This window comes from Morone saxatilis, unplaced genomic scaffold (genome assembly GCF_004916995.1).
Source record: "Morone saxatilis isolate NCDOM2014 unplaced genomic scaffold, NCSU_SB_2.0 Contig8, whole genome shotgun sequence".
Taxonomy (NCBI): domain Eukaryota; kingdom Metazoa; phylum Chordata; class Actinopteri; family Moronidae; genus Morone; species Morone saxatilis.
Window position 1 is genome coordinate 16426672 of NW_023340257.1, and position 20736 is coordinate 16447407.

General features: G+C 43.1%; 2 protein-coding genes across 2 annotated transcripts in view; one reads left to right on the plus strand and one right to left on the minus strand.

The window, feature by feature from the left end:
• LOC118341556 (signal-induced proliferation-associated 1-like protein 3) overlaps window positions 1-5601 on the minus strand; it is a gene marked incomplete at its 3' end in the record, with an annotated part of 58934 nt that extends 53333 nt beyond the window's left edge. Inside the window, 1 exon segment of the mRNA XM_035679831.1 lies at window positions 5449-5601.
• A 4273-nt stretch (window positions 5602-9874) lies between these two features.
• Window positions 9875-20736, plus strand: part of map3k10 (mitogen-activated protein kinase kinase kinase 10) — a 30939-nt gene continuing 20077 nt past the window's right edge. Inside the window, 1 exon segment of the mRNA XM_035680677.1 lies at window positions 9875-11150. Coding sequence (XP_035536570.1) covers window positions 10154-11150 — 997 coding nt within the window. The 5' untranslated portion in view covers window positions 9875-10153.

The following is a 20736-nucleotide window of genomic DNA, read 5'->3' on the forward strand; positions in this document are numbered from 1 at the left end:
GTGTGTGTGTGTGTGTGGAGCACACGAGGTTCATTCACTCCTCCTCACTCCATAAAAACAGATGGAGACCGAATCAGCTGTTTCTCTCTCCCGTCATGCAGGATTTCCTCTTTCCAGAACATTTCTGCTATGTTGGTGCATGACCGAGCTCTTTGTGCACACACGACGACACACGACACACACACGACACAGCCACACCAGACACCACACACACACACACACACACACACACCACCTGTCAGCTCCATGCGTGAAGCCTCAGTTAGAGACAGATATGAAGCAGGTGTAACAACACGCTCTCCCCCTTAAAGAAGCAGACGAACTCGACTCCCGAGAGACGACATGTAGGAAGAATAAAAGGGAATGAAGACGCTGCGGAGTGAACGGTGGCTGCCGCCTCTCTCCGCTGAACGACAGCTCATATTAACGGATGCGTCTGTACGTCGTCTGTACGAGAACAAAGCCTGTTCCCCAGAGAACGAATGCTTCCATCGTCAACATCTCTTACAGCTGAAACACCGTTTAAACACCATCAGTCCCTTTTGAAAGAGGAATACAGAGAGAAACATGATAAAAGGAGGGAGAGTAACAGATAAGAGCCCTTAATGTTATGGAAATGAGTACATTCAGTATTACTCAGGGACGAAGCAGGCCAGCTATCTCTCGTGGCCTTGGATTTAGTGTGAGAATTGAGGAATAACCCAAACAGATCTGGTTTTCTTGCTTCTTCCAGTTTCTCCTCTCTCTCAATAAACAGATCTGAGTATTGGAGGAGAGTCCTTGTGAAGTGGACCTCCATTTGTAAATCAGTAGAGTGGCCACACACACACAGCCACATAAATCACTCTTTACGTCCAGCACTTTGTCAGGCTGTCTCAATGCTTTGTAACAAATGTATACACCTCCTATAACACCGAGAAAACCCCGAGCGTTGAGTCCGACAGCCGTGTTTCAGTGTGCTGTGGTTGGATGGAAAGGCTTTCCCTCTCACTCGCTCCCTCTGCTACCGCCGCTGACCAGGGGGAGGACGCAGGCCGACCTGTGGCGAGAAAGGCCTCCTCAACATCTGTGTTTATCCTCGAGCTAAAACCAACAGGCTATATTTACCCCGGTCAAACATAGCCAGCACCGAGAGGAGACGAGAGAAGAGAGAGCCTGTGAGATCTACTCCGTCTTATATCTGAGCTGAGAAGACCCTGACCTCTGCAAAAAGACAGACAGCACTCACCGCCGTCGCTGTGGACATTTACACGCAATGCTGCGATTCTGATTCATCTTCTTCCCTGAGGAGACAGATTGGTAAACAACACCTTGAGGGAGTCTGACCTCCGAGGGAGTGAGAGGAGGAAGAAACGAGGAGGCAGGCCTGATGGATCAACTGCCTACCGAGAAAATGTTTTACGGCTACACAGCAAGGCCATAAAACAGAGACTGTAACACGGTGTGCTCCTCTTTCTGTAAATCTCTGACCTCTGGACTCTGTCAGGCATGCTGATTAATGGAGAAGACCCTCAAGGGAGGCAAATATATCAAAGAGAGTGGACGGAGGAGGAGGGGCTGCGATGCTATTTCATCTTAAACTGTACACCTGCACTCTGACTAACACATGACGCAGGTCTGCTGAACGCACTGCTGGTGAGGTTGATCCCTCTAGAAGAAGTCAAAACGTGCACACCATCTCAGTTCCTGCCGGTGTTTTTATTCATGGCGTTTAAACTCAATCATTCACCCAACATCTGTGTGTGTGTATGCAAAGAACAAATGTGCTGTGAAATAATATTAAAGCAACATATAAACAGGCAGTTTTGAGGAGCTCACTCTTCATACGGTCTCAGCTCTTCCACTGTAATCTGCCCTGTGTTACAGCCGAACCGCAGAATTACACAGAACTACACTACATTACGTAATTATCAAATAACATTTCATTTTCAGCTTCACTCTGCCTCTCGCCCACACAACGCGCTCAGTTTCTGTACTGCTTTCTCTTTCTCGTTGGACAATTCAATATAAATATCTACATATAATGGACTTAATGAATATTATATTTTGTATATATACTGTACTGTCGTTTTTGCTTTTAAATGTTGTTCTAATGAATTTCCTTTCCGCATGTAAAGGTGCTGTGTGTGTTCAGAAGCTGCTGTATGAACTAAGTGACTTTGATTACTGTGTCAGTGTTGAATTAAGTATATCAAATAAGGAGATCTTGATGTGAGAGGGCAGTTTTGATCTCCTTCGTTATAAATTAATTGTACCTGAATGTAAAAATGATGAAAAAGACAACTTTAACATAAGTTGAAGTCCGCCCAAATGGAAACACCCAACTGCATCCAACCCCAGCTGAGATTAACTCATGTGTTGAACCTGTGTCACTTTAAACTTTAAATATACTTCAATAAGAAATGAACAGCAGACTATAAACTCTATAGACTACACTACACGTTCATCCCCTTCACACACACACACACACACCTTCCTTAGAGCACACGGTTGTTCGTTTCTATTAACCTTTATTTAACTAAGACGCCTCCGAGGATTAAACAGAAACCTGGCAGGAGGATTTTGGTTCTAACGTTACAAACAGCAGGAGGGCTGCCAAGGTGTCGCGGTTGGGGAAGGAGAGCTTCAACCGCAGCTGGGGCCAAAACTAAATCTCTGCCACCTTTAAAAAAAACACGACAAAAGAAACCTCTTGGACAAACGTATTATTCCCCCAACAGATGACTGCGACTGCATTCCCGTGTGTAATCTTTAAGATCCTTGTGAGGAATAAAGAAACCAGGGGGGAACATCAACTGATGAGTCACCTGTGCCGAGATAGGACGTGGTGATTCAACGCTATGTTTACGGGCGAAATAACTCCGGTGGCCCACATTCAGCTCTCTTTGAAGACAGGATCCTTTGTTCCTGCAGCTGTTTGCTATGAAACACCAGAATAAGTAGCACAAAATATGAGACGCGCCTCCAGATCACAGACTGTAAGCGCTTGTTATCAGGTAGTGGAGCCGACGACAACCTACAACTGTGTGACGTCGGTCCACAGTTATGAAATGAGTGAAGATGAGCGCGGATAATGTGACACTGTTGTAAAAAATACCAGAGCAGTCCTGCTTGTACAGATATTAGGGGCCCGGCAGGACGACATTAATTGTGCAGAACTGGCAGGAAAACATATTCTGGATAAATCCAAAAGTTATGAAATACATGAATGAACTTTAGAGGAACTCCCCGTCGTTCTAGGGTTTGATCATAGAGGTGAAGTTTTACCAGACAAACGGGAGATACTAGAGATTTCTGAGGAAGACTTATAATAATATGAATTTATACACTGTTATATATCGTAAGGGCTTTGTTATTGTTGTTTCCTTTGCATGCTATGACAAGTAAAAAGGGCCTGTGACACCCCACTGTGTAAAAGCTCCACACAACAGTGGATTTAAGAGTTCAACTGTAGTTTAATAACATAATCATTGTATTTGGTGATTCTGAACTGCTACTTTCTGTAGGATTGTCTCTTTTATTGTCAATACATCCATCAAACGCAGCGTGCAGGGACATGCAGCTGCACTCACTGCTGCAATAAGGCACGCTGAACTACACGTGGACTGCAGTTTTTATTTTTTTCAACTAGGGCTGGGCGATATGAAAAATAAAATAAATTCAAAATAAAATCTCTGATTTTTTCTCACGCGATTTTACTCGATTTTTTTGACAAAGAAATTATTCAAAACAAGTTTTTTATTTTGTTTCAGCGCACTCTGACCTACGGGAGCCCAAAGGGAGCGCCGCTGTTGTGGGAGTTCATGAGAAAACCGATCTTAACTCAAATAAATGGTGTTTAACTACAAATTCGAATGAACCGATAAAACCGATGTATCGCAGCTCTATTTGTTCAACATTCAATTGAATGGGTTGTTAGCTCCGTCAGACACGAGGAGAGTTTTAGGAAGACAGTCACAACTTGAAGAAGGTTTACAGGGAGAAGTGTAGACATGGACTCAGAGTTTTCCGTTAAAAACATACAACACTGGACGGTCTGGTGTTGATTTACACAAACATTCCGTTTAAAGATGCACAAATAGAACACGTTATCACCCAAAGTTCTGCTGTTGGTGCACAGCTCGACCACATCAAAGGGAACTGATTCACAAACACGAAGAACGCCATGTCACTGCTGTGATCGTGCTGCTGATTCAGCATAAAATGCACAGTTCAGACCGATTCAAGCTGATCCTCCCTCTCTCTCTAACTGAGGATTAAACACCTCCATACTGCACAGCAAACAGTGGGGGCAGTGCTCACGCTACACATGTGTGTGTAGATTAACCAGGGTTGAGGACACTCATTCAACGTTCGACTCTCACATTATACCCTGGTTAAATAATTTTTCCATTAGAGGCGAGGCCAGAGTAAGCATTGGATTCCAGGAGTGATGGTGCAGTGGCTCCGTGTCTGCTGCTCCTGCACGCAGATTCTATCATCCTGATACTCGACGTGGTCGTTTCCTGAAGGGCTTGGGGAATACAGCAGCACACAGGGGGGGGGGTGTTGGGCCTGAATGAAAGGGGAAAGAGCCACCGAGGGCAATCATCACCTTCCCATGCGAGCTATACACGACGACACGCTGACTGCACAGCACCACACACACACACAACACAGCACCACACACACACACACACACCCTGACAGCTGAACAGAGAAGGTCCGCCTGTTCAGACCACCGAAAGCACGATCACTTCCTGTTCATTTTGTTTGTGACCCATTTAAAACAATGGTGCGCAAACCCCAGTCACTGACAAAACTACTGCACGGCACTCATACATATCAATAAATAAATAAATAAATAAATAAATATATAAATAAATAAATACGTGTGTGCAACTGTAGCTCATCCTGAAACAAAACATCCAGCCAAGGGAACTTCCGATTTGCAGCACAACTACTCGAGATTCAAAGCTCGTCCGGGCTAACTAGCTGTCTAGCTCCGCTCCCTAAACAAAGCTCCCATTGTCTGGAACTTGTAGTCCTCCCGTTTTCCTCTCGGCCCTCACTACTGTGATTAACTCAGGTACGAAAAACTACAAATCCGAAGTCGGCACGGCGCTGCTGAGCATGCGCAGTGAATCCTTAGGAAGGTTGTAGAATATTTTGCTCTTTAATGCCTTTTTTTTCTTTTGCGGCTGGCGGCACATTTGAGGGTCTTAATGTGCTCTGCTGAGTGACCGGAGGTCGCAGTGAAGCAGCGAGCCGGTGTGAACGGTTACCGGCAGCACGGAGACCCACGTCAGAGCCGTAGTAAGGAGCCTGCTCTCTGCACTGACTGAAGTTGGTCGGCTCGGTTGCCTCTCGCTGTTTGCGCTAACGTTTACTTCACTCGCCACTTTTCAGCGCTTTTGAATCGCCCGCACTGCTCAACTAAACCCCGCTCAGAGAGAAGAAGCAGCTCACCTGGCGCCGCTCCGGTGTTTCCGCTCGGCTCCGGTTATCCGTTAAAATAATTCTCCAGCCGTTGTGGAAACAGCCGTTGGCCGACGGTTGGCTGCCTGTTCACCGAGCGAGCCGTTGCCAAGAATGCTCAACCGAAACCACGGCGGAGCTGCGCCCGCGCTCACTGCGCCTGCGCGGCTCCGGTTGGCGCAACCTACTGATAGTAAGACACAGGGGGCAGCAGACTACTACTGCTGGGGCTGTTGTTGTGGCCCTCTGGTAAACGAGACAGGAGTTTTACTGTGATTATTAAAGGCACTTGGAAACTACTTCTGAGTTTAAACTCTTTTAAGAACGACACTAGAGCAGTTGCTGTGTATTTATCGTGCTGTAGGGTCAGATTGTGATAATGCGCCGCACACAAATTAGTCAATAGCACAACCTTGTGGTTGGTAAACATAATCAGACATACAGGATGTGTCAGCAATGAGTTTAAAAACTAAATATAATCAACATGCGTAACTCCTTTCTAAAACCCAGTGTTTATTTGTTTGTTTTGTTTTTTTTATTCAGTCAATACCTCCCAGAAAAGACTAGAAAACATCAACAGCAAAAGCAACCACAGTTAATTAAAAGATAAATCAAAGACAACAGGTTAACAAAGAACATGTGAATTCCACTACAGTCTTTATTTTTTAAATGAAGAAACATTAAATTGAAATATAAACATATATTGGGGTCAAACAGTCAATAGATTCATAAAATAGTATAATTTCCCCCATTTGACTCTATCAGATAACTGACAGGTCTTATCAGTGAGTAGATGTGAGTAGATGTAATCAGACCATCTTCGGGAACAAGTTCATTGGTGACCTGTCTGATTAAATTAAATAAATAAAATAAACATACAATATGCTACAGTTGGTTACGCATTGACGAAGTAATACAACGTCACATTTCTACCTTTTCCCTCTATAATGTGTAATTAAAGTATTAAAGAGACGTCCTGTGGACAGTATATGGACAGTTTATTCAGGCTTTTGTGTATATAATGGATTTACATACATTTGTACACTGTTGTATCATATTATATAAATATATAATATATACATACATTGCAAAATACTATTTTGCATACTTTATTTATGGATTTATGGACTGAAATGTGTATTTCTCAGCAAACCAAAAGTACATTTCCTGCAAATATCTGCTCTCTGGTCTTTAGGCAACAATGTAGCAGCCAGAAAGAAAGAAGGTTTTCTGATCAGCTTTAATAACAAAACCTACAACCTGTTGATTGCACTCATCCTGGTTTCTGCAGCTGTCTCTGAACTAGGGGACAATGTTGACAATGAGGTGGCAGAACTGTCCCACAACAGAGAGGTCACAGCCTTATTGACTTCCACCTCAGCCCTCTGGAGGGATCGGAGAGTAGAAGAATACAGGAAATGCTGATAGTTTAAAGGAAGTGGTTTCTCCAAACAAACAAACAAACAAACACAACTACAGAAAAAAGGTGGACTTGAAAAGTTGAAGTTAGTCCTGTTTAATGAAGAGAACAAAGTATGACTCAAATGTAAAATTACACCGTAAAAAATATTATGTTACAAGTAAAATAAAAAGTACAAAAGTACTTAAATTATCTTAAATAAAAGTATTCATCAGGCAGCACAATCGTCCTGTAATGCTACCATAAACTATATTATCTGATTATCATTAACATTACTATTAATGTCAATGTGGAGCTAATTTTACCAATACCAATATTGGTAAAATTCATTATAGGTTTTCGGTGTAAAAGCTGTAAAAAATCTAAATTGTACTTAAGTACGGTACTTGAGTAAATGTACTTAATTAATAATAATTTCTAACATTGCATATTTCTGAAAAAAGCACAAGACACTGACCCACCACGAAATACTTTGTGTTTCACTCATTAGGCACCAGGGGGCAGTATAGCTTAAACAATTGATGGGTGTGAATACTACCACCGACTATTGTCTGAATAACCCATTGATTGTTATTATTATTGCATATTATTATTTTTAGATATGCATTATTTATGTATTCTCAGTTTTAATTATACTCACTGTGATCCAACAACTTATTGTGTCTGTGCACAAGACCCTCAACCATGCAATCTTTTGCAATGTCAATTATGACATTATTTCCCTTCACTTGATGCTCTCCTTGCATTTAAAATACATCCCACATGTTTGCTAGGTATGTACAACATCTTGAAAGTCAGCTCCAGTTTATAATTATTTCATTAATCTAATCTTGGATTCACTGTTCTTAAACTAATGGGCCTCAAACTGCCTCAAAGTGTCCTTGAGCAGCAATCCCCCAACAAACCCCTGACTATGTGACGGGGAAACTACTCTTTCCAGTGAGAGTAAAGTTAGTATTACTCTATCACTGTATCACATTATCACAATGCTAAATGTTAGTCCTAATGCAACAGGGCAATGCACTGTAGCAGAGAACAAATCAGGCCTAACGACATCTTTAATCCCCCTTCCTTATGATTATAACATTGCCAGTTATCTAGTTATATGAGCTGTCAGAATGATGTAGGTCAGCAGGAGATTCCTCGGAAACTACATTACCCACAATGCAACGGCACCCCCTCACGCTCCAGCACAGCCTAGTCTCGTTTCCAACAGTGTCCTCCCCTCCGCACGGCCGAGCTGCACCTCGATCTACACGCATGTGATGGGCATAAGTGCGCACACAGGCTGCGCACTTCAACCATCCCCGTGTCTTACAGATCAGCGACAGAGGGAGCGCTTGTCCGCGGCGTATGCGAACAGCACCCCGGTGTATTTGGATGCAAAGTCAGCCCACAGACTGACAGCTCGGTGCTCGTAATGTCACGTCTGGTTTTATTTTTTTGTGTAGAAGAGAGTTAAAGCCTGTTTGAGTACGATGGAGCTGCGGACAGCTGGCTGAGCAGAACCAACAAGGACTCCCCGGAGGCGTTTTTCATTTGTCGCCAAAAATTGGGTTACTGACCTGGATGGTCCCTCTTCCTCGGATGCAACCACACGCCCATGCGACGATGTCGGTGGATGTTGCTGCCCTCAGTGTCCAGGTTAGGTTACAGTGAACGCGAATTGTTTACGTATTAAAATTGCGCTGTTAGGGGCGGAAGACGCAACCAGGGACTGGATACCAACAACATTTTGCGCGCATAATAATACGCGTATTGTTATAATAATATCAGTAGTAATTACTATTATTATTAAGACAGGTTGTCTCTGTTGATGAAGGAAACATGGAGCCGAGGGAGATCTCTTCATTGCCTTATTTCATCTCGTCCACTCGGATCAGAGATTGTGTAAAGCTGCAGTGCCTCAGTGCAAAGCTCCGCTGACAATATTTTCCACCTTGTTGCCACCGTGTGATGGTTTCTGTCTTTCCTGAAGAAATCGTGGACATTATTACTACTTTATCGATGATCTGAAACTAAACATGCGTGCTCTCGAGGCAGCAGGATAATGATATATGCTGGCATCCCTTTACTGTCTCCAGTGAGGAAGAGTTTCTCTTCTAACCGAGGACTCGCCTCCATCACCAATGTAGCCCAGCAGAGGCGACTGAACCAGGCCGCTGCACAGAGACGGAGGCGGGTTTGTTGTGCTCAGGCTTGGCTGGATGCTGATCACGGTGCCACTTTACAGCTCTGTATTGAATACCTAACGATCAGCCGTCTGTTTGTTTCTGTAATGCCCCAGCTGTCTTAAAATGGACGTGGCCTTTTTGATCAAGGCTATTCAGGGACGTTGAACCGGCTCATGAGTGGACATGCATGTAGGATTTAGTCTGGACCGGCTTGCCGGGATGTAGGGCGCATATCCGCGGATATTTTCCAAACACGGTATAGAGAGAGAGAGAACAGCCCGTGTTCATGGAGATGGCAGGCGGGGGAGGTGCATCTACACTGGGCTGGATGAGAAATAATGAGGACCCCTGCTCAGAGGATTTCACTCAGCTCAAACACAGACTGCGGTTTTTATCGGCAGCCTAAATAGTCCATACTAAAAATTAATCAGTTGTGGTTTTATTATTGCCTGTGAGTGTCTCTGGAGCTCCCAGAGTCAAGACACTATTATCAATGGGCTGATATTCACTACAGAAGAGGTTATGTATTTATTAGGCCAAAGGATTCAAAACTAGTTTGAAGCCTGTTTAAATGTAACAGCAATGTAGAAAATAGTTTTTTAAAAGTATGTAACTATTCACTGCTGGCAGCAACTGAGAGGCCTGTTAGAGAAATAAAGTCTGCATTTAATTTCATAATTCACTAACTGATCAGGAAGTCATCAGACTGAAGGAATCTATCTGAAGGACTTGATCAAACCTGCAGCTGCTGATAAACACACATCTCCTGTGCGAGTCTGTGGCAGCTTTATAAGGGAGCAAATTGTGGAAACGGTCAATTAGGTTTGGGGGGTGGGGAGGGGGGGCTTACACATGGTTGTGCTCTGCTGGGTGTCATTGTTTGACCTGATGTACATTGTCCTCGAATGAACTTGCCTTTGGGAATACATGTTACTTACACACTGCGTAGCAACAGCACAGCAGCAACCGGTGACAGGGTTTGGCACAGTTTCAACAACGCGATGTGGTGATGGGGGAGAGCAGTTGCAGCTCTCTGATCCTCTGATCCCCTCTCCCCCCTACTGGTGGTCGAGGACACCTCGACTCTGTCAATGGGCCCTGTATGGATTTTGTGCCTGAGTTGACAGAGGGCAGACCTACAGCATCAAACAGCCATCAGGCTGCCATGAACCCATACGGCAGAGCGAGCGGCACAGCAGCCCCCCTGTCCTGCACCAGCTGTGGGGGCTGCTGCTCCCCGCCTCCCCCTTGCCTAATCCCGCCAGGGCCTCCCTCCTCTACTATCTCCTCCTCCATGCCCCCGAATATGACCCCTCCACCACCGATGTTTCCGGCGCCAGTCGTGCAGGTGGAGAATGGTAGCAGCTGGAACTCCACCATCTCCTCCTCCGGCTCCCCAGACTCCCACCCTGGTCACCGCTGTGGGGCCAACAACCCCAACCCCTACTGGACGGCGGTGTTCGACTATGAGGCCACAGCAGATGAGGAGCTAACCCTGCGGCGCGGGGACCTTCTCGAGGTTCTCTCCAAAGACTCCAAGGTTTCTGGGGACGAGGGTTGGTGGACGGGCAAGATCCAGGACAAGGTGGGTATCTTTCCAAGCAACTACGTCACAAAGGGGGACCCTGCCAACTACCAGCAGCTGGCTGCAGGAGGGCTGGTGGCAGGTGGGGTGGGTGATTGCCCCTTGGAGATAGACTTCTCAGAGCTGCTCCTGGAGGAGGTGATTGGAGCTGGTGGGTTTGGTAAGGTGTACAAAGGAGTATGGCGGGCAGAAGTAGTAGCAGTAAAGGCCGCCAGGCAGGACCCCGATGAGGATATTAGTGTGACAGCAGAGAGCGTACGACAGGAGGCCAGGCTGTTCTGGATGCTTCGTCATCCCAACATAATCGCCCTCCGCGGGGTCTGCCTGCGGGAGCCCAACCTGTGCTTGGTGATGGAGTACGCCAGAGGGGGGGCACTGAACCGAGCACTTGCTGGAAAAAAGGTTCCTCCGAGGGTTCTGGTGAACTGGGCGGTCCAGATTGCGACGGGGATGGACTACCTGCACAACCAGGCGTTCGTACCCATCATCCACAGAGACCTCAAGTCCAGCAATAGTAAGTACTGCAAACAAGTGAGACTTAAACTCTGTGTAAATAAGCAAATTATATAATGTCTGATTCATGCAAAGACCAGTGATAATATTATAAGAACTGAAGAGTTTTTATTAACACAATACAGACACAGTTAAATGGCTCGAAGGATCAAGGAGAAAACACAGAAAGAACAGAAACTCTCAACTCTCTTTTACTTTGTGCTACTATTGAATTATATTACGTTCCAGTGAAAGCTGCATCTAGTCTACACTTAAATAGACAAAATACAACAATAGAAGCATGAAATGTGGTTGAAAACACCAGAATATATTATTATATTATATTATATTATGTATTATATTGGACTTTTTGGTAAGTATACCTGATAAACTAGTAACTAAGTGTATTTTTTCTCCACACTTATGTTGATGAACAAATTAGGGGAACAACAGTATTTAGTTTGGTTGCATAGTAGATCAGACAAAAGTGTACTGATATGAATCTGATTAGGCTATATATAGGCAGTGGTATCAGTGATTTTTTTTTTTTCATAAATTGCAACACTCAAACACAGCCTGAAGGAAATTACATTAGGAGAAATATGCTCATTCTCTTTCTTGTCACACGTAGATAAGAAGATTGATTGCATTTTCATGTCTGTGTGGTAAATATGAAGCTATATCCAGGAGACAGTTAGCTTAGCTTAGCACTGGCTCTGTCCAAGGGTAACAGAATCAGCCTACCATCACTTAACTCAGTAATTGAGTGCTGCAGGGAGGACATCGTTTTGTAAGACAACCCAGAAGTTAGCATCGTCCTGGTTCTTTCAACACAAAGCCAGTGGGATATTTCCACTGGATCTTGGATTATTTCATCTCAAAATCTCTGAAGCATGTGTTAACCACAGACCTTAGTTCAGGCCATTGACTTCGAGGCGAGGGTACCAGAAGTGCTAAAATGCAAACTCATCTCTGGGTTTTAGGACTCATTTCTGTGTAAATGACACTGGCTGTACTAGACGATTTCTTGGCCACTGTTTCCCCCCCGAGTCTTTGTGCTGAACTAAACTAACCACCTCCTGGCTATTGCTTCATATTATTAACTATTTCTTCAAAATTAATTATTTTATAATACTTAAAAACAGACCAGAAAACCCAAATAAGAGTAATATTAGTAACAAATATAACTGATAAACCATTGCAGAAGAGCGTATTGCGATCCATTGCTGCATTGATTAATTGTCCCACTTCTGATATTGACATGTTTGCGGTCTAGATGTCCCCTATGTGGTCACATCTATTACTTTCTCTGGCAAGCACGAAATCCACTGGGACATTTACAAATCTACAAACATTCAACCTTCTCCTAATCATGACATGACAGAAATGTGATTGTCAAGTGTTGCCATTGAATACCAACATACAGAGCGTTTTCTGGGAGCTGACACTGGATGAGAAACTTAGATTGAGCCCAGCAGGGAGGCCTAAGTCTTGGAGAGCTGGTCTCCTTCTGCCATCTTTTCCCTGTCATCTCTCTCTGCACCTCCTCCTGCTCTTCATCCTCCTCCTCTTTCCTCCCCTCTTCAAGGAGAGCAGTTCTGCTCTGCAACTCACTGTGCTATTTTTGGTCCTTTGTGCTACTTGCTGTTTAAAGACGCAGTTGCAGTTGTTGGTGCATCAAAGAAATAATGCACAGCGACCATCTAAGTGCATCTGTGTGTGTGTGTGTGTGCAGGTCAGACTGTGTGTGTTTATCTGAGTGATGGGGGGAGGGAGTGTACAAATATGGGTGGAGTGTGCAGGATGCTGACTAAAGGCCTTTAAAGAGGGAGACAGCAGAAGTAAGTGTAGCTGCTGATCTGCCGAAATGTCTCCTAATCTTCAATCCTTCACTTCTTCTTCTTATTATTATTTTTGAGTCTCTCACTTTTTTCTACCATGTCTTAAACATGCATACTTCTTTTTCCCATCTCTCCCTCCTCCCTGCGCGGGGGATCAGATGCGTATTGGACAGCAGAGCCTTGGCAACAACACCATAACGCTGCCTTCTCCATGGTGACATGGGCACTGCTTCTGTGTCACTGAGTCATACAGCTGCTAGCCGCTGTCAGCTGCTGCGCAAAATGTCAGTCCCCCAATTTAGAGGATTGTCTGTGTGAAAATAGCAACTGAAAAGATGCAGGAATGTCTGAGAAAGGGCTTGGGACTCGTTTTCTCCTTGAATGATGAATCTTACTGAAAATGTGTGGGTGCTAATCTTTAAGTATGTGATTAGACTGTGACTCACACCCGAGGGATGTTTGCGTTAGCCTGGCGATGCCCAGAAGGGTGAGACACAGGCAAACGAGAGAGGTAGTGAGTCCAAAGATTGTGAGAAAACAGTATTCAGATCTTTTACTTAAAAGTAAAAGTATCGGTACTATAAGCCCTGCATTCAAAATCTGACTTAAGTACAAAAGTATTAGCATCAAAATATATTTAAAGTACCAAAAAGTTATAGTACTCACTATGCAGAACGGCATATATTACTGGATTATAATTTGTGAAGCAATAATATGTACATTACTTTAAAGCAACATTATGTAAGATTTGGTATTTGTTGCGAATTAGCGCCCCTAGTTGTGATACTGTCGTAAATATAAACAGCTGTACACGTGCATTTATTATTACATTACTTATGATCAAAAATTAGCGAGTTGACAACTTTTCTTTGACAGTCAAACATCAACAAAGTGCAACAACACAAGACAATAGCACGCCAGCTAATATTACTTCCTAGTCCAACAGCAGTAAGGCCAGCTCACCGTCTGTTTTATTTCACAAAGCACCAAGGACTAAAATTCAGACTGAGATTTACTCTTTTCTGGCGGCTTCTCTCTCCTTGTGTCTTCTTTGCTTCATCTGTCAATGTCCTCTTTGGTCTCTTTCCCTCTGCCATGTCCGCAGACGCTTCTGAGCCCGGTTACAGTGCCTGCTCACCTGGCTCTGGTTCTGGCACGACACCTGCTCTGCTCCCTTCCCCACTGAGCTCTGAGCTCCGGGCAGCACAGAATACGATACTTACTTTTATCAACTAGTAAAGTTTTCTGTTTATCAGGAAATCTGTAAATGTGCATGAGTGGAGTTGAGGCGGAGCAGCCGGAGGACATCAAAGGGAAAACCAGAAAACATTATCTTTATAAAATATGATCCAGTTTCACCAAAATCAGTTACGCACTTAACCCGACCCAACCAAAAGTTACATAATGCAAGAACAGGCATATGGGGAGTAGTACGAATGACAGAAGCTGTTATTTTAAGGTAGAAAAGTTACATATTGGGGCTTTAATGTTGCAGCTGGTAAACGTGGGGCTAATTTTATATACTGCTGGGTAGATACACTAATACATAATGATTAATAAATAAATAATAATCCAAATCTGCATTATATTAGGAGTAAATGTAGTGCAGTAAAAAGTACCATCTGAAATGTAGTGGAGTAGAAGTATAAAGTTGCATTAAATGAAAATATTCAAGTAGAAGTACTGGTAGTAGAGAGTAACAGGGTGGAATAGATCAAGTTGAGGAGAGAGAATAAGCTCGAGGACCAGAGAGGGCGAGACAGGAGACTGATGGGAAAGAGCAAGAGAAGGAGAACGCGGGGGATAAACAGCGGTTCATCTCAGTTTAGGGTTACACCTCAGCTCATTGTCCAGGTGCGCTGGTCTCAGGTGTCCTCTTCAAACCGCCGACCACTTGGCATCACTGCGGTTACAGAGCAGCTCAGGCCCTCGAGCTTCTCGTCTGTCTTCCATCAGCCAGCTTCTGCGCTCAGTAAACAATCTTCCTTTTCTCCCACAGAAGAAGAAATCATCAAAAGCAAAACGTGACACTGCTCACAGAGTCAATGCGCGTTTGAAGCTTCACTAACATTTTACAACTCAGGGATTTTATTTCTGGCTCACTCACATGCTTTTCATCTAATTTTATCTGAGCCCAGTTACAGTTTTTTTTTTTTTTTGTAAGGCGTGTCCTTGCGTGCGTGTGTGAGAGTGCGTTCTGTGTTTTAACCTGCTGAGTGTTGCTGGCCCTGGGTGGTGAGTCAGTCTGTGTGACGGGGATAATCTGATTACCGTGACCTCCTTAGAGTGATGTCACAGCATGTTTGTGGGTTGGCAGGTCATCGCCCCCTGTGGTCATGCCTTACCTGTCGCTCTGATCCTGGATCAGCCTCCAGTTTCTCAAAGCATAGGGCGCTGGTCCTCCTCGATTGGCTCAACTGACACAAGGGATTAAAGTGGAAACAATGGAAAGATTCACAGTGCTCTTGATCACCATAAGCATTGTGTATTGTGTGTTGATACACGATTCGTATTATAGTGTGAAACAAGGGCTGAAACTTTCACCATCGATTAATCTGTTGATGAATTTCTTTATTATTTGTCTAAAACCCAAAGATATTCAGTTTACTATCACAGAGGATTATGAAACCAGCTCACATTTGAGAAGCTAGAACCAGTGAGTTTTTGGCATTTCTGGTTATAAAAATGACTTTAACAATAAATTGATTTAAAAAGTTGTTAGCAGATTAAGTTAGTTGACTCATCAATTATTCGACTGAGTCTAGATTTTGGCTATCACAATATCCTGATATAACCTAAATACATTTTAGAAATAATTTTAAAGCTGCATGACAATTTATTAATATCTCATGAGTAAGAAATTAAATCTATAACTAATAATGATTTCTTTGAAGACTGCTGTGTGTAAATGTCGTCTGAGAAGCACCTGTAGTCATCGCAAAAAAACTCCCCTCCAAAAACCTCTTTTGGTCAAATGGAATAAATGGTCAAAACCTTTGGCTTTGTCTGTAACCAGAGATATTATTATGTCTCAGCTTCTGTTATGAAGGTTTGCAACAGGTTACTTATTTGTTTGGGCACAGTGACACTACAGATTTGACAGGAAATGTGGGGCAAGACATGCAACAAAGATCCCCAACTGGGCATGAACAGTGTACGTCACGGTTCATGGTCACTAGGCCACCAGGGTGTAATTACTAGAGAATCAATCACCTCAACAAATGTGTATTAGTTAACAGATTACAATTAAAGCTCTAACTTTTGTCTTGATACAGTCATAACAACATATTAACTAGAGCAGCACAGTTTATACTTGACCATGAAAACAGTCCACGTCACACAGTCCTCATTTAAGTCTTCTTATATTTACATTTAATTCAACGTTGAACAAACTTAATCCGCGAATGAATACTGTGTAATACGGATAAAAGCTCCATAACAACTGAGTGTGCCTTTAGTTGAGATTGTTTTGTTTCTTGCCACTGACAGGATGTGAGACTGAGTCATGGTCCCTTTATTAATGAACGTGTACGTCACGGAGAGTTACTGACACTTTATATAGAGCTCTATACAGAGGCTGTGAGTCAGGTAAGACAATACAGGTGAGCTGACCACCTGTTGCTACCTGCAGCAACACACAGCCTGCGTACAGTAAATGGCATATAGTTTGACTCTGTTTCATTGTGGACATTTATATACATCCAGCATATATCTAATATTTGTCTTTCCATTCGAACACCTGTTAGATAAGATGCCTCCGCCTTAATTCAACACTTTGAAACATTGAAACAAATGTTAATATAAGTGGTCTTTTTATGGTCCCAGAAGAAGCTTCTGTGAGGTTTAACTCTGAATGAAGAGGCACAGAGACACACAATAAAGACAGAGTACAGTTGACATTACCTGCTGTTTTGACTGCTGTAGCTTCAAATGGAAGCCATGTTTACACAGTAAACAATCATCTGAACAGCGCACTCGAAGCAGGCTTGTCGAGTATGCTGTTTGCTTATGGAGTATTTCAAGTATAAAGCAAAAAAAGGCAAATTAATTCTATATAAATGCTATTTGTTTAAGGCTTTTTCTTTTGAATTTTGGTTGACGCGTTCAACAACCACGACATCAACAACAGCACTACAAATAAGTGAGGTAATAGCTAGTTAACAGATTAGCAAGTCAAGATATGGCAAATAGCCGCCGTCATTGAAAAGCCTGCGTCTGGCTGTGTGTGTGTGTGTGTGAATGTGTGTGTGTGTGTGTGAATATAAGAGTGAGTCTGTTGAGGAAAGGATTAGAGTGGTGGCCAGTGCTGGCTGCTATCCCTCACAGAGACAGAGCGGTGGAGGCCGAGACTGTGACTAACTGGAGTGGGAGCTAACAATGCGACTGCCGCACAAAATACAGACGACGAGACTGCTAAAGCTAACGTTAGTTAATTAACTACCCTTTTAGAGATACGTTCGACACATCTGGCCTGAATTTATATCACATTGCCAGTAATGGTATTAAAATGGAAACATAATTTAATATTTTCCACTCATTCTAAACGGTGTGAATACTACAGGAAACACATTTCTCACTGTATGCATATATGAATAACGCTAAAACAAAGTCGTACCTACGCTTACAAAGGATAAGTTGTTGCCAAATATTCACAGACAAACAGAGTGGGCGCTTATTCAAAAAACTTCTAACTACATGTACTGGATCATAAAACAAATTGATGGTCAAATGCAGACAAAAAGATGCGCACACTCTAGTGTTAGCTCCCAGCTTATTTAATTTAACAAAGCAGTGTTTAAATCTAACCGAGATCTTCATCAGGCTTTGTTACTAACTGTTGGTGGAGCCAACTGAACCGACTGACAGAGCTAACGCTAGCTTGCTAAAATACTAGTTACGGATTTAGAGGAAAATAAATAACAAGATATAGTCAACACATCTGACCAAAAGAATGAAAAATTACATTTTACAAAAATATGTAATAACATTTGTACTTCCTCTAAGGATGGTTATTGGTCTAACCACTTGTGGTTCGGACAGCTTTAACCCTGGCAAGATGGATTCTGCCTCGCAAGGTCAGTCTTTACTAGCTAGATGTTTAAGTTTTAATGGTGCAACCAGATTTAGTAAATCAATAGTTGAAAACAAGTTACTGCAACCCAATCCTGATCATGAGATAGCTTAATATTTACAGTATCACTCTCCTTTCATGTCTTATCTTTTATTGTTGTTCAATTTATAAAGATTTTAAAGAGAAAACTAGGATTTGAAAATGGAAGGGAACATGTTTACCTCATCCCAAGTGTAAATTACGCTGCAGAATGATTACAGGCAGGTTTTTATTTCTGTGTTTTATTGAGTCTCTGCAAGCTCAGTGCATGTGCAGTTGAGTATGTAGGCCTGTGTGCGTATGGAGGTCGGGCAGCAGGACATGCTGGCGCTAGGGCAGAGACACACACGTGTACGCACTCTCACTCATGTACACACTGCAACAGGGCAACAATGACCCCATTCTCACACAGCAGTCCAAGACAGAGCGAGAGCAGGGCTCACAATGGCAGGAGTCACTGCAGGGGGAGTGGAGGCGAAGGAAGGGAGATAGTGGCAGCGATGGGCAACTGTAGGCCATGAATGACAGAGCGGAGAGATGGATGGAGGCAAGGCAGGATGGGTAGAGGAGCAGAGCAGGAATGCAGTAGCTGTGGAGAAACCCCTGGAGGCTCGGTTGGGAGAGGGAACGGGGAGATGGATGGGGGGAGGGAGAGATAAAGGCAGGAGTATGGAGAAGTATAAGGCCAGTTTGAGAGGAGGTCAAACCATTCTTCTTTCTCTCAGTGAGCTGGCTACGGATTAAGGCTAACAGTCTTGATGGACTGTTGGCTGCAGTTTCCCACTGTCAGTGTCTGTCTGTACTGTAGGCCTCATTATACCAATACACTTCAAGTTCAAGTCAAACGGATTTCCTGTTTTGGTGATAAAGTTTGAATCTGTCCAATACTTTGGTTTGTGACCAAATATCAGCTGTACTTTGTGTTTAGTGGTAATACACAAATGTTGGCATGTTTCAACCCTAAACTAATGAGCTCATCGGTCCGACGGATTCTAGTATCACCTACTTAAGTGACGCAACTAATGTACTCATTTGAAGCCAAACCATTATTTTTCTAAATCAAGTAGTTTTGGTGCCTTTTGGGACCAAAAAGTAAATTTGTCCGACAAGAAAAAAGCTGCTGCTTTGAAGGCCTGTTCTTTCCTAAAATAGACTTTCTCCCTGGAGTTTTGGGTGTGCAGGAAATGATGAAGTCAGACATTCAAACCTTTATTGTCATGGTAACAGTAATAAACATGCGGTAAATGTTGTGAAACAGTCGCAGTTTGGTTAGATTTAGGCAACAAGACTTCTCGATTTAGGAAAAGATCATGTTAAAATAAGTAGGTTAGTTGCATCAGTTAAATAACTTACACACATACAGAGTGTGTATCTTTGGAACAACGGAGGATGGCACCAAACTAAGATGTGAACATAATAAATATTTAATCTGCTAAACATCAGCATGTTAGCATAGTCATTATGAGCATTAGCTTTTGGCCTAAAGCACCACGAGTGTGGCTGTAAAACAAGAAATGCACCCACAATGCAGTGGCAAAAAAAAGTCACTCCCAGAATCACTGAGCAGTGATTGTTTATGCTCTTCTGGGAGTGATCTGTTGTTGTGTTTGTCTTATGATGACGATATCAACTCAGACCAGACATCTATTGTAATGTTGAGCTTCAGTAAGTCCACTGCAGCCCCAAATAGGGTTCATTTTTCATCATCTCAGACGTCAAATGTGGGTAAAAATGTGTGTCAGCTCATGATCACTGAGGCAGCTGCAACAGCAGGAAGAAAAACCCAGAGAGAGACTGAGTTCTCCGCTGACAGTAGCCTCATCAGAGCAGAATGCAATGCCACCTCAAGACATGACACACGTTGTATAAGGGGTTTATTTTTACTGCAACAGTAGTGGACTGAAGATGGAGGTTGAGGGGAAATTATAGCACTTGATACCAAACTAGAAGTCGGGCTGACGGCCCAGTGAAGAGTATGAACGTGTGGATTGTTAGAAGGACTTTGGACTGTTTTCAGTTCTCTGGCATCATGTGAACTCGGCCACACTGCTAACAGATGTTTGTATCTCCTCGCTGTCAGAAGGGAACACTGCTGAGTTTCAGTCTGTCTTAGTGAGTGAGAGCCACAGTGACACAACTAAACCAAACACTGACACCAGTCAATGGCTGCATGATTACAAATGAGAATACACATGCGTGCACACACACACACACACGCACAACAATTCTTTTTCTCCACTGGTCAATAAAAAGTTGATTTGAAGCCAGTTAACAATAATGACTTCCCAGAAGGCTCTCTTTTACTGCATTGCAGCTCAGGCTTTCTGTGGACCTGCCAAACACACTGACACACATTTACACAGGCTGTGTACTGTGTAATGTTGTTGTACGTCACGAATTACAGAACGCAGCCGAGTAAGTGTCGGGTATAAACACACCGCATTGATGTGGATACAACAAATACTGTACATATACTGTGTTTTGATTAGCTGCTTGTGGTCGCTGTTCAAATGTTCATTAAGATTTTGTCACATTTGGGTCTTGAAACTGTATCCATCCATATACAAGCACACAATTACATGCAAACACACAACACCAGTGGATTATATACTTGCTGTGTATTTGCATAAACAGACAAAAGGCTGTGTTTCTCAGTC